Source organism: Orussus abietinus, unplaced genomic scaffold (genome assembly GCF_000612105.2).
Source record: "Orussus abietinus isolate OABI.00-Male unplaced genomic scaffold, Oabi_2.0 scaffold127, whole genome shotgun sequence".
NCBI classification, from domain to species: domain Eukaryota; kingdom Metazoa; phylum Arthropoda; class Insecta; order Hymenoptera; family Orussidae; genus Orussus; species Orussus abietinus.
The window spans coordinates 195,001-210,376 of record NW_019394273.1 but is presented as its reverse complement, the minus strand read 5'-3'; the positions used below and the strand labels follow the sequence as shown (position 1 = coordinate 210,376).

The 15,376-nt window shown below is 41.6% G+C and overlaps 1 protein-coding gene across 1 annotated transcript in view; it reads left to right on the top strand.

Moving 5' to 3' along the window:
- Nucleotides 1-15,376, top strand: part of LOC105703569 (probable JmjC domain-containing histone demethylation protein 2C) — a 132,108-nt gene that overhangs the window by 24,158 nt on the left and 92,574 nt on the right. The window contains exon 7 of the mRNA XM_023434852.1: nt 14,890-14,989. Within this exon, the coding sequence (XP_023290620.1) occupies nt 14,890-14,989 (100 nt within the window). The remainder of the gene's footprint in view (nt 1-14,889; nt 14,990-15,376) is intronic.

Here is a 15,376-nt window from a genome sequence, read left to right as displayed (position 1 = left end):
ATATATAATATATAATATATAATTATAATAATATATATATATAGAATAAAGATAAAAGTAAAATCCATCTGTATTTTTTCCCGTCCGATTTTCCGAGTTTTCCGGGGCGCATCGCGGGGCTGGATCCGCAGTTTCCGGTCGATAGGTCCCACCTGTTAGCGGGAATTTTCCGGGAAACTTTCAGTTTCCGAGAAAGCAGAGAGTTCGATCGGTCCGCCATGTGGAGGTCGTATTAAACTGCATAAATAAGGCCGAAAGTTCGCAGCCTCTCTTCCGTTTTGCCCCCCTCTTTGCCCTGTGCCCTGCACCCGGTATCTCATTCTCCTCCTCCTTTCACCTCTGTGTCTCTTTTCCCTCTCTTTCATCCATAGAAAACCTCGGCATAGGGCGCCGAAACTCGAGGCCATTTCTATGTATAAGGGTGGGAAGGGGTGGCGGAAACTTTCGGGAGCCCGATTCAAAACAATTTTCCCCGTAAAAGGAACGGAATAAGAAACGAGGTTTTTCCCCTCTCTCTTGCCCTCGACCATCGCGACTGTTTATTCTTCCCGCGGTTTTCATGCGGAAAAGTTCGCCGCATTAAATTCAGCCCCGCAAAGCGAGGCACCACCCCCTTGCGAACTTTTCGCGAATTTCTGCTGATGTGCTTTATGCTTTGCGGAAAATCTGGTTGCATTGCGGATGCTGGGAGGATCAGAGATCGCGCTTGTGCAGGGAGATGGGAAGGGTACATTCTTAAAAAATAAAAATAAAAATATAAAAATTGCAAGTAGAAAATTAATATTTAGGATAATGATAATAGGATCGCGCATGACATCGAAAAGTTATTTTCTTAAAAAATAAAAATAAAACATTTACAAGGGTAACGCTTTAGGTCGAAGACATTGGTACGTCATGAAATGAAATTATTTGTGATTAATAAATATGTACGTTTGATATAATCGTTCATTATGGAAATGTAATAATTATACCAGGGTCGACGTTTTGGAAAAATTGGATTTTTAAATTTATATTTTTTAATTTATGCTGAAAACGACGTTTTGCATAAATTAGTTTTACGAAGAGGTGGCAAGAAAGGGATGTTTAAGCCACCCAATTTACCTCGATATGCGTAAAGATTTTCAACAACTAGTTTCAATTAGATGGCAGAATAAAACCATGGGGTTGATAATTATCATTACGTATGAATTCGGAGGGAAGGGTTGAAATTTATTGGCGCTTGTAGGCGGAAATAATCAGGGAAAGCGCGGGGGGTTGCTAATTAAATTACCACCCACTGGATTCCATACAATATCTCAGAGTTAAGTAACCTCGGAATTTCGGGAATCGATAATGTATTATCTGCATGAACCCGTTCTCCCTAATTTCCAATCTAAATAATCTGATTTTAAGCGTTTCCCCATCACGTCGTCCAGGGTACGCGCGTACTTTTTATTTGCTGCGTAAACGGGAACGCGCAGAGTTTTCCCTTTTTTCTTTTCCCCCCCAAAAATATTTCAGCTCCCCGTGGATTGAAGAATTGAATTTTTTGACGTTCGTTTTCCCTCGGGGTACAAATCGAGTTGGCATGCGCGGCCATTCGGCGCTTACTTTATCGAATTTTCGTATTGCCCGATTCAGAATGCACAGATCCACGGAGAGCCCTTTGGAAAAGGACTGCACTTTTCCCAGTTCCTGGGAAAATTGCGTGGAACTGATTTCCCTTCGACGAACTTGTGCAAAAATTCTTTAAACGTATATACCAATCGACCGGGTTGCAAAAATTTTACCGTAAAATCAAGGCATTATTTCCTATTCATTCACAATTTATTTAACGTGAAACACAAGTCCATTATTTATTAAAAAATTGTTCAGCCAGATATATCTATCGACAGGGTTGCAAAAATGTTAACGTCAAATCAAGGCATTATTCAGTATTTATTTAAAATGAGACACGAATCTACTATTTATTAAAAAGTAATGGTTAATGGAACATGAATTAATTACAAATTAACTGATAATGTACTCTATTATCATTATTAATAAGGAAAATGATACCTAATGAAATTACAGTGAAGTATGAAAAATAATGGATTTGCAACCCTGCTTATCAGGGAAATTTTGGAGACCAAAATGTTGCGAGATATCTCGTATCTTACGTCCCGTATTTCCCGGCTGGCATTAAAATGTCTGGTACGCAACGTTAATACATTCTAGGTAAGGAACGGCGCAAGTGCACGCCCCGAAAATAGCATTCCCACCGTCCTAACTTGTAGGTTATGTGCGGTACATAACCTACCCCACTACGCGTCCTGGGCGATGCACTCCGCATACATATCTCGAGATGATCCCAAAATCCCGGAGCTTGCAGCGACGTCTGGGCAAGGGTTGGTTCAAATTTCCAAAATTAAACGTAACGAAATATCTCATATCTACATTGAACAAAAAAAAAGTGCATCGGTCCAAATAAATATTTCCTTGAATAAAACCAAAGAAATGTATTTTTCATTCAAGGAATACAAGGTTTTATAACACCATAATCCTTTAGTTACGATATGTCATTATAGTGGCCCTATATATTCAAAGCAACAAATGAATATCGTATTCATATCATCCGCCGTAATTAAAGGGTTAAGGTGATATGAAAGGGTCATTCTCTATATATAGAATAGAAGGATATTTATATAATTTTTCTCCGAACTAGGTGCTCCGAATTATTTGAAACTTTAACACGTGATTATGGAGACCCTAAGGAACAACGCGAAGTTCGTGAGATTTCCTTTAAAAAGAAAAAGGTCTTTTTTTGGTTCTTCTCCGAGATGAATAGGAATTTTTTTCGCGAAAAATGAAATCTCACGTGTACCGCGCTCTTATATAAATATGTTTGCCTTTCTGGCATGTATATATGACACTTTCATATCACCTTAAGTACGCGTCATTTGATGCCCCGCATGCTATTTATTTAATCAGTAAATAAAACGTCTCGTAAGTTATTACTACATCCTATATGAAATACATTAGAGACCGTGCAGGCGGACGTTGCGAGGTTGCCAAATAATATCCGACATAACCTATCCCACTGTGCATTCTGACGACGCACGCCGCATATCCGGCGACGCTCCCGAAACCCTGGAGCCCCGGCCGACCGGTCCGGGCATTGGGTTGGGAGTGCACCGACAGAGGGCACTCGCAGGGAGCTCCCGGGGCTGGCGGGGTGCGGGCGCCGGTCACGTGACGCCCCCCACTCCGGGCCCTTCCCGGCAAGTGGAGGGGAGCGAGCGGCCGGCGGCGCGGCGAGCCCAGTAGGCGGCAGCACTGCGGCCCGCGCGCATCGCAGTACGCGTCCGACCACGAGCCGGTTCCGACTCTCTACCGTCACTTGGACGCGGGCCCTTATTGGTCGTCGCGCGCCACCTACAGCGGCCCCCAGCAGGCTCGCCATCTTGGATCGGGCCTTCGCGTCGCGAGTGACGTCACTTACGCGCGGACCCCCGAGCGGACCGCGAGTCGAGCCCGGCTGCCCCCGATGTGGATTTGGAGGTTAGGAGGGTGAACCGGGGTGTAGAGGGCGGAGTTGGGGAGGACGTGGCCCCCGGGATGCCAGTGATTCCGGGGGTGGGGGCGGTCACCCCCACCCCTTCCCCTCCCTCTCATCACATTAATGTGCGCGATGGAACCCGATTATGCTTATACCTTACTACGTGGTTTTTTTGTCAAACCGAAATATTTTTCTCTCTACTCCTGCCTAGATTTCGTCATTTGGAATGTTTCCCATCTTATTGTCGGTTCTTTTGTCGAGTGTTTTCTTCGCCTTGGATTCGATTATATCGACTCTGTTGGTCGATCTTTGTTGAATCCATTTGGCGCCATGTTTCGTCACTGGTTCCTGGCAAGGAACCTTGAAAATGGTCTTATGCTCTCCGGTGGCTGTCTGGCCTTGGATTTAACCCAATTGGCTTTTCGTCTTGCTTTTGCTGGTTTATTGGCACCGCGATTTGTTTCTCGTTCACAGTCTCGTTTGCAGGCGAATAGTGGCCCTCTTCATTGAGTTGTTGTTTCGACCTTGAGTCCTGTTGAAACTCGGTTGTCGTAAGATTTATTGGCATAGAGGCCTGCCCTAACCTCATTCCCTTGATTCAAACGTCGCTTCCCCAAATTATTGATTCTCTCATAATGGTCCTCTTTATCAAGTTGTTTCAACCTTGAATTTTCTCGACAATTGGTTGTAGCTTGTAAGATTTATTGGCATAGAGGGTTTCCCCTAACCTCATTCTTTTGTTTCAAACTTCACATCCCCATATTCATGTTTTTTTTATCACATATCTTTTATCACATATTTTTTATCACATAGTTCATCGATTAAAGATTTATTGCTATCGAGGTTATGTCCTAACCTCATTCTTTCGCTTCAAACTTCACTTCCCCATGTTCATGTTTTTTTTTATCACATAGTTCATCGATTAAAAATTTACTACCATCGAGGTTTTGTCCTAACCTCATTCTTTCGCTTCAAACTTCACTTCCCCATGTTCATGTTTTTTTTTATCACATAGTTCATCGATTAAAAATTTATTGCCATCGAGGTTTTGTCCTAACCTGATTCTTTCGCTTCAAACTTTACTTCCCCATATTGATATTTTTTTTTATCAAGATGTTTTTTGATAATAGTCTTTAATGAGTTATTTCAACCTTGAATCTTGTTAAGACTAGGTCATAGTTCACCGATGAAAGATTTATTGCCATCGAGGTCCTGTCCTAACCTCTTTCTTTTGGTTTAAACATCACTTCTCTATACCAATGCTTTCATGATCAAAGTTCCTTTGATCTCGAATTTCATATTTCCAACTTGACTCCGATTTAAACGCCAGTTTTGTTTATGACGTCCCTTTGTCTTCCCTGGGTCTTACTAATTGCTCTCTTCATTTTGAGTTATTATCTCGACCTTCGGTCTGGTCTTGCCGACCAGGTTGTATTTTACTGTCAGGTTTATTGGCACCTGGGCTTAATTTAACACCGTGGGTTGGCCCGAACGTCTTTCATTTTCTTTCCCGAGGTGTTCCTTGGACCTTGAACTTGGTCTCATTGGTTGTATTTCATGGTTGTCGGGTTTATCCTCGCCGGTTATTTATTTATGCACTGCTTTATTAGTCCCTATACTTGGTACGGTACTTCATGTTAAGGCGTCTTTTTCATCACTTCAATTCATCCTTAAATTTCGTATACCATTGTAGGAGCTGTGGCTCCGCAGAGCGGCTCATTAAGGTGAAGTGAAACACCTCGGGAAACTTGATCGACGTCGATGAAGAAGATCTTTCTAAATACCTACGTTGACGACGTTCGCTTTTATATTGACAGCTGGGTCGAATTATATTGGGTATTGTACCAAATGGCATACTCCACCTGTCGTTTTCCTACAATAATTATAAAGAAATCCTCTGGATTCATGCTTTCTGAGGCCCTAATTGACTGCAGAGGGACCCTCTGCGCCATCTGTGATTTACAGGTCAATTAAAGTTTCACTCCGAGACCTCGTATTCCCATCGTTTTAGCATAGAAGCGCATAAGACACCTTTTTTTGCCATAATCCCGTTCAAATGCGAGTTTCTCGATTACCAGAGTCTTCTAAATTGTCGGAAAATTGTCCTGACCCTTTCGCTTCTCATATCGGACCCTTCGATAATTGTATATCCATCGAAATATCAGAGCTCGACGCCATTTTGGTTCTGGCCTGGCATAAGTTAGAGAATTTTTTTTAAATTCAAACTTCGATTGTGTCAGGACAATTCTTAGATGATCACGAGTCATGGATCTAAGTTTCAGACAGTTTGGTCCAATACCCTTAAAAAAAAAGTGTTGTACAATGGCGGACGTGAATGCCTCCCCTGCAGATACGACATCGCCTGTGCAGGATGGGAGGGCATTGATGTCTCCCAGTGTACTCGGATCGACTGAGGGGGGTTTCACTCCACCTTAATCGATTGATAATGGACTATTAATCGAAAATGATTAATGCCTCCACCTTGGTAATGTGGTTCCTCTTCGTCGACGCCATCTTTCATCTCCCGTTCCAGATGAAATCCCCATACTCACTTCCAAGGCCTCAGATTAATAAATGCGCGGTTAGGACTCCGCCTTTCGAGGTGTACATCTCTCGAGTAACAATGCCCTCCGGTAATGAGCCCATTGTTGGGGCCGAAGATTAATGCAAAACCGATTGGGCGAATTAGACCGAGCAACCGGGGACGGAAGTGACGTCATTGTTGGGGAAAAAGAAAAAAAACATCAGCGCATATATAAACGGGGATCCTTAACGGTTAACCGAGTTAATCTTCTGTTTCGTTTCATGGGGATTACTCTGTTTATTAACTCGTACCCCTTTTTAATCCTATTTGGGGCGAACGGGATGGCAAATCCAACATGGCGGAATTTCGTATCAGCAAAATTCAGATTTTTGTAGGACTAGATTTAGGGATTAAGGTCTGTTATCGGTCGTTAACTCTTAATTAGGGATTTGTCGTGTCAAGGAAACGAATGAATGAATTGCTCTTGCCGTGAATGCGGAAGTTGGGATTCTGACCGACTTCCAATTTGGATGAATAAAAGTGATTAGGGTCTCGGTAACGTAATCCGAGGACTGTAGTACCTTCAGGCTACAGTCCGGTGATTACGATATCTCTCGAAGCCCGAAATTCCAGGGGATCGATTGTCGATTTCGCCGGTGATAAGGCGACCGCCTGCTCGGAACTCTGAGGAAGGGAGGAGGTACTGAAAGGAGAAAAAGGGGGAAAAAAAGGAAAAGAGAGAAACGGAACTGTCGATGGACGGTGGGATTATGCGACCGGTGCGGGGTGGTCGTTAAGACCGACGGGAGTGTGGTGCGCCGACCAGTGAAAGAGAAAAGAAAGATAAAAGAGTGACCGGAGGAGCCGCAAGAGAGGCCAGGAGCGGGCTGGCCTTGGCTGACGAGAACCACTTCGGCCTCGAGATTCAGAAGTAAGTGACGTTATCGATCGGACAGAGAGAGGTACAATGGCGGACATGAATGCCTCCCCTGCAGATACGGCATCGCCTGTGCAGGATGGGAGGGCATTGATGTCTCCCAGTGTACACCGGTGGTACCCATATTCACCTGGATCTATTTTTACAAGATACTCGAAGACTTGGTTTATACTCACCTGCGTCTGTTGGGTTGGCAACTAAATGCGGATTTTCTCGACAGATGGTTTTACCACGTTTCTTTGTTTTGCAAACGTGTTTAAATCACCTGAATCTTGTTTTCTTGTTGTTTGGACTTCCACCTTTAATTAGTAAGGGAGGTTTATGCGTCTATTGGGTTGGCAACTAAATGCGGATTTTGTCGACAGATGGTTTTACCACGTTTCTTTGTTTTGCAAACGTGTTTAAATCACCTGAATATTGTTTTCTTGTTGTTTGGACTTCCACCTTTAATTAGTAAGGGAGGTTTATACTCACCTGCGTCTATTGGGTTGGCAACTAAATGCGGATTTTCTCGACAGATGGTTTTACCACGTTTTTTTTTTTGCAAATGTGTTTAAACCATCTAAATATTGTTTTCTTGTTGTTTGGACTTCCTCCTTTAATTAGTAAGGGAGGTTTATGCGTCTATTGGGTTGGCAACTAAATGCGGATTTTGTCGACAGATGGTTTTACCACGTTCCTTTGTTTTGCAAACGTGTTTAAATCACCTAAATATTGTTTTCTTGTTGTTTGGATTTCCACCTTTAATTAGTAAGGAAGCTTAATTTCTGAAAGTACTGATTACTTGCGACTAAAAGTGGATAGTTAATAACAAAAATACGGAGTCAGATAAAAAGTCCTTATGGAGTCTGGAGTTACGAAGTGCACTTTTTGTTCATTATCGCGAAGTAAAGTCGTGATAGTGCCCGGAGTTGGATAATTTCCTCGGTTTTATCTAGGGGGTGGCTTCAACTGTTGAAAAAGTTGGAAGAGGGTACTGCTGGCGTTTTATTCCTTTCCTGCCACGTACGGTGTTTCTACTTTAGGAACTGCAGTTTCTGCATTGTAGTCTCGGAACTACTATTCCAAGGTTGCGTGACTTCGAAGTTGAGAGTGATTTCTAACTTGAGAGATGTACCTCGTAAATGCGACCTCGACGCCGAGGGAACGGAAATTGAGAATCGGGCTGAAAGGCCGGGTATTTCTGAAATCTCCTAATTAGGTGCTGGGCAAATTGAAGAGAAAATACCGAATTACGGGGTTGCTAAGTTACGCGGGTTTTAAATACGCTTTAACTATTTTTTTATTTTTTTTTGGGACGTTGCGCGAGATGTTGGACCGTTCCATAAATCTAAGAACAATATCTTGTACTGGGAATTTTCTCGATGATTAAATAAAACTGCCGAGAAGGTGATAAGACTCGATATCAATAATGCCGAAGTACATTGTTGATTAAGACGTGACTCGTTGCGTTTCATGAAACGTCGAATTTTACAATATGGCTACCATACATGCATGTATAGTCTCAGGGTAAAGGTGCATATATATACGAAGAGTCGTACAAGCGTATATATTTATACAGGAGGAAATGTATGCTGGATATACATATATGTATATATATACACATATGTCATGCAGAGTAGGTGCGCACTCACGTGCGAGGGAGCGTACACCCTTCGTCGCGACTGCCATGCGGCATACTTTTGCGAAGCTCTTTATTTCGAGGTTATTGCGATGCCGTCGAGTGGTGTTATTGCGGGAGGAATAAAGCGGGGCTATTTCTTTTTTTCTTTTTTTTTTTTTTTATTATCGCCCCGCGTTTCCGCGAGCTCCTCCGATAAAGTCAAGGCTCGATGGATGCGCGCCCGCTCTTGCGTTCTTTCGGCCATTGTGCGGAAAACGCGGCACCGCCGATGCGATCAGGCGAAGTGCTCCGATGAAAAGTACGGAGAAAGTTCTCCTCCGGTGATTCCGAATGACGCTGAATTCCCCGGGATACGAGTTTCGTGGGAGAAGTCACGTATTCTCCTGGAATACGTGGAAGGGAAATTATATATATATTGTAATATGAACTCTTTTGTGGGAGAAAGATTCGAGTTTAATTTTTTTTTATCAATTTTGTGGTTTACAGATATTAGAAAATTGATTGTTGTGCGAAAAGGGTGACGTTACCAATGCTACGTGTGATGTACCTACCTGTGTAAACATTTTTGGATAAATTGTTTTGTATGAGATACGGTCGAATTTTCAAATAAATTTCATGGTTTTTGGTGTAAATTCTTTTGCATGGAAAAGGGATGTTAAAATAAATCTCATGGTTTACATATATTAGAAAATTGATTGTTGTGCAAAAAGGGTGACGTTACCAATGCTACGTGTGATGTACCTACCTGTGTAAACATGTTTGAATAAATTATTTTGTATCAGATAGGGTCGAATTTTCAAATAAATTTCATGGTTTTTGGTGTAAATTCTTTTGCATGAGAAAGGGATTTTAAAATAAATCTCGTGGTTTACATATATTAGAAAATTGATTGTTGTGCGAAAAGGGTGACGTTGTCAGTGCTATCTACGTATGTAAAAATTTACATCACGTCGGCAATTAAAATTGAAGAAATTCAGAATTTCTATCGCGTTCGGCGTAGACCGATATAACCAGACGAACGTAATGAAAAATTTAATGGAAAATCATAATGAAACTCTCGAGACAGATGGAGACGAGATTAACGTCAAGCTCCTTAAACGTCTGCGATCTGGTAATCCTGTTAGCAAAGATCAAGTCGGATATTCTCGTTTGATCGATATCCTTTCACGTCGTGGAGAATTAAGATGCGGTCGGGACTCGAAATAGTAACCGAGATGACGAGAGAAATGATTTATTGAGATTTCGAGGCAGTATAAAGCGAAATTCTGCCCTCTCGTTGATCAATATGTATAATGATTAATATGCGCCTCTGTAATAATAGAAAAGCAAAATAATAGAAAACTAGCAAAAAATGTTGAAATTTCATTTTGTCCCTTAAGGCGATGTGAAAGTGGCGTCAGAGTTCTCGCATATAATATTTTTCTCCAAACTTGATGTATCGAATCACTTCCAACTTCGCAATTTGAATATGGAGGCTATGAGGAAAGTCCTGACACCCTTAAAATTTCATTCCTTTTTTTCAATTTGCTTGTAGACATTTTTTAAATATTTCGTAAAAGAAAGAGATGATATTTCACGGGTGTCAGGACCTTTCTTATGGACTCCGTATTCATGTCGTAAAGTTCGAAACGACTCGGTACACCAAGTTCGGAGATATGTTTCATGAACGATTGATGTCACTTTCACGTCCCCTTAAAGTTAGAGAAGAGTTCTCATTACTGAAGGGCTTTCTTTTTATTCCAAGTACGAGGATCAACTCGAGACAGAAATATACATTCTGGGGTAATTCTGACATTCAAGTGGACAAGAAAATTTGGCATGGAAATAACGGCAGCAGCAGTTATACATTTAAAACGTAATTAGGTCTCTTATTGGTCGACTCGGAGCATTAAGTGACGTACATCTTGAAACTGGACGTGAAACTTCCGTCGTTTCGAATGGAACGATTCGGGTCTCCCCTTAAGGTGAAATGGACCGTCAAAGTGAGTTCAAGTATTCATGACTTCTCAAATGAGGTACGGATGGAACCGAGAGGCCTATTAAACTTCCACCGGCAAAGATAAATCATATCAGCCCTGAAAGAAAAGAGACGACGTTCGAGGGTGGCATTATCGATAAGACATTTGAGTCACGTGACAGGACAATTCTTAGATGATCACGAGTCATGGGACTAAGTTTCAGACAGTTTGGTCCAATACCCTTAAAAAAAAAGTGTTGTACAATGGCGGACGTGAATGCCTCCCCTACAGGTACGACATCGCCTGTGCAGGATGGGAGGGCATTGATGTCTCCCAGTGTACTCGAATCGACTGAGGGGGGTTTCACTTCACCTTATTCGATTGATAATGGACTATTAATCGAAAATGATTAATGCCTCCACCTTGGTAATGCTGTTCCTCTTCGTCGACGTCATCTTTCATCTCCCGTTGCAGATGAATAAAGAATTTTTTTTTTAAATCCAAATTTCGAATGTGTCAGGACAATTCTTAGATGATCACGAGTCGTGTGTCTAAGTTTCAGACAGTTTGGTCCAATATCCTTAAAAAAATAAGTGTTGTACAATGGCGGACGTGAATGCCTCCCCTACAGATACGACATCGCCTGTGCAGGATGGGAGGGCATTGATGTCTCCCAGTGTACTTATAAAGAATTTTTTTTTTTAAATCCAAATTTCGATTGTGTCCGGACAATTCTTAGACGATCACGAGTCGTGTGTCTAAGTTTCGAACAGTTTTGTTCAGTACCCTTAAAAGTGTTGTATTCCAACTCGAATTCGTACTATTTATTATACTATTCGTATTTAAATAAATTGATTTGAGCGCAGGTACGCCCGCACCGTTGGCGTGGTCGAATTAATTTCTTAATTAATCTAAATCTAATTCCAAATTGACGGTACGGTATTGGATCGATCGAGGACGATCAAGTGGGCAAGATGGCGGCGCCACCGGTTCTCTTCGCTGCTCGGTCTCGCATGACACGGAAAGAGGAGAGGGCCGGTAACCACGGTGGTCGTCCGGGAGGAGAAAGGAGAAGCCGCGAACCGGTATCGCCGGTATCGCCGGTTCGCGGCAGCGGTGCCGCAAAAAAGCCGGCAAAAATCGGTAAACAAGCGAGCCGGGCTTTCAGGTCACCGCTCCGCTTATCGGCGTCGGACTCGCGCAGCCAACTAAGCCCGCCGCGCACGCGCGGCCAGGCTTCGTGCGCGCGCATCATAACCTCGCAGATTGTAAACAATGACTGATCGCGCGCGAAATTCAATTAACCCTTTCCCTTATGATTTAACTTTAAAGAGACATGCGCGTGCACATTGTTTAATTTTAATGAATATATTTATAAAAATATAGATTCTATTTCGTTTGTGATAAAACAGATTTATAAAATAATGATAATGAAAGGAAAAATATCCCCTTCAAGTGACAATGAGACTGAGACAAGGAAACGTATTACTGGATAAAATGGAAATTGTTAGGAATAAAATTAACCAATTGTGTTTTTTTAAACTGCTTATTTTTTTTTTCCTTATAATAATTGCCTGTAATTAATATTCTTGAAGTGTGTGATAGTGGTGTGATAGTCCGAACCTTAATACAATAATGTACTAAATTTACAACGTATGTTTTTATATGTGTACATGTATACGAGATCTGTAAACAAAAGATCATAAAACACTTTCCTTAGCGGTGTGGCGAAGTCTTACAATATAACCGTGTAATAATAAATTAGTAATAATAAAAAGTAAAAATAAGTAATAACAATATAATTGTGTATGTAAACTGTGTAAGCTGTGTAAAATTGTGTAAACAATATAAACTGTGGACATGCAGATTGCGTTTACAGTACATGCACGTACGTCATATATGTCATGTTTATACATATTTCGCATGAGGGAGGGTCATGCACGTGGATGCGTAAATTCCGACATGTCGCCCTGCCTTTTTTTACGCGCTTTGTATCCGTACATATCGGCACATATTCTAGTACATCCGAACATGTCCGCGCCGCGGCATGTACAGGGCCCATGTAGTACATGGCCGCGCTTAGCCGCTACACACCGCGAGGGTTTCCGCGTAACCATTAATTAGATTAGCATATGCCGGAAAAAGAGTACCGTCTGCTACCTCTAGGTACTTTACCCGAGACCTCGCCGGGTAACCTTACTATTTACGAAACTCTCGCGAAACCCTCTAATGGGATCTTCCGCGATCCGAGTGGCGGTGCTCTATGGTCTCTATGGTTCGTATGGTCTGTATGATCTCTATGGTGTGTGAATATGCAAACCCTAAGGTAGGTCCTGAAACTCGCGAAATTTCATGTTTTATAAACTATTTTAAAAATACCTATAAAGAAATTTGAAAAGAATTGAAATTTCATGAGTTCCAGGACCTTCCTTATAGTCTCCCTATTCACGTTGTAACGTTTCAAACTATTCGGTAAACCGAGTTGGGAGAAAAGTTTTATAAACAAAATCCCTTCGACGTCACTTTCACATTACCTTAAGGGGATGTGAAAGTGGCATCCGAAAGCTCAATCGTTCATAAAACATTTCTACGAACTGGGTGTCTCAAATCGTTTCATACATTAAAACGTGAATATGGAGACCCTAAGGTAGGTCCTGAAACTCGGGAAATTTTCATTTTTTATAAACTATTTTTTAAATACCTATAAAGAAATTTGTCGAGTAATCGCGGTAAATAATTATCATTACCCGAGTACCCTCAATTTTCCGGTAGAATCGGTCGAAGGAGAGGTCACGAATGTTGAGGCAATCTTCGAGGGGTCGGAATGGAACAACGCCAGTTTTTCCGGGTCCTAAACTCAGCTCGGCTAAGTGCAGGGTAATGCACGAAAGGAATTGCCGGTAAATAGTTAAATGCACGGAAAGAGTTCTCATGCGAGTTCGCGGAATGCAACTACTACCACTTGAGACTTTAACCTCGATTTGCAATAAACGTCGGGGATGGAGAAACGACCTCGAGGACATCTTGCGATTCGCGGAAAACCATCAAGACTATCTTTATGGCCACCATCGCGATACCTTCGAAATGCTCCGCCATTTTCTCGCGACACCGCGTTTCGAGCTGGGATACGGTTTTTCTCACACGAAAGAAAAAAATCGTTTCAGTACAATTGCTCTAGCAACATGGCTAAAATGTTGCAAAGTGATCCATACTAATGATGAGACTGATATGAAATGATGATACGGTTTTTCTCACACGAAAGAAAAAAAAATCGTTTTATTACAATTGCTCTAGGAACATGGCTAAAAGGTTGCAATGTTAACCAGACAAATTCTGAGACGGTTTTTTTCACACGAAAGAAGAAAAAATCGTTTCACTACAATTGCTCTAGCAACATGGCTAAAATGTTGCAAAGTGATCCATACTAATGATGAGACTGATATGAAATGATGATACGGTTTTTCTCACACGAATGAAAAAAATCGTTTTATTACAATTGTTCTAGTAACATGGCTAAAATGTTGCAATGTCAACCAGACAAATGATGAGACGGTTTTTCTCACACGAAAGAAAAAAAAATCGTTTCACTACAATTGCTCTAGCAACATGGCTAAAATGTTGCAAAGTGATCATACTAATGATGAGACTGATATGATATGATGATACGGTGTTTCTCACACGAAAGAAAAAAAAATCGTTTTATTACAATTGCTCTAGCAACATGGCTAAAATGTTGCAATGTTAACCAGACAAATGATGAGACATATACAATTGAAACAAATGTAATTTTAATATATCGCGATTTTATTTATATAGGTTACGATCCTCTTACCCTGGTCTGGCAAATTTTCCAATTAGGATTTTTTATATACATATTTGGCGAATTTCTTGATAATCGTTGGTTTCTACAATTTCGCCTCCTCAATTTAAATACTAGCTTTTTATTACGCATCTCTTCTGCATAATTAAAAGCGGCAGAATTTCGCGATTATCTCGGTAGCCTCAGGGGTATACGTACCATTTCCAGTGGACGTCGAGGAATATGGGTTACGATGCCATTAACGCTAATCTCCCCGATTTTCGGAATAAGATATCTCCGTTTAAAGACTTCATATCCCCCGGGTGGAATCTCGCAAGCACTTCCCTTTATCATTAGTCGCGGCTAATTTAGATGCTAATATTTATACCTTAACCTTAGGCACTCCGAATTCTTCTCAAGCTAGTCAGAGGCGAATTGGAATCCGAGGGGTTAATTACTGGGGGTAATTAAGGATCGGACAATTTTATAGGATGGCGATTACTGAGCCTCGTTTTCCTTTTACTTTACAGCCGAGAGCCGGTCGCAGACCACGAGGACGTCCCGGAAACGCCGCCCAGCCTCAGCCATCCCCCAGGACCCAGAGTCCCGTTTCCCAGCAGCTCGACAAAGGTGAGAATAGGCTCTTTAAGAGGATACGAAAGGCGCTGAGAAATTAAATCGACGTCGATAAAGTGAAATTCGGCTCTTTAAGAGGATACGAATGGCGCTGAGAAATTAAATCGACCTCGATAAAATAAAATTCGGCTCTTGAAGAGGATACGAAAGGCGCTGAGAAATTAAATCGACGTCGATAAAGTGAAATTCGGCTCTTTAAGAGGATACCAAAGGCGTTGAGAAATTAAATCTACGTCGATAAAGTGAAATTCGGCTCTTTAAGAGGATACGAATGGCGCTGAGAAATTAAATCGACATCGATAAAGTGAAATTCGGCTCTTTAAGAGGATACCAAAGGCGTTGAGAAATTAAATCGACGTCGATAAAGTGAAATTCGGCTTT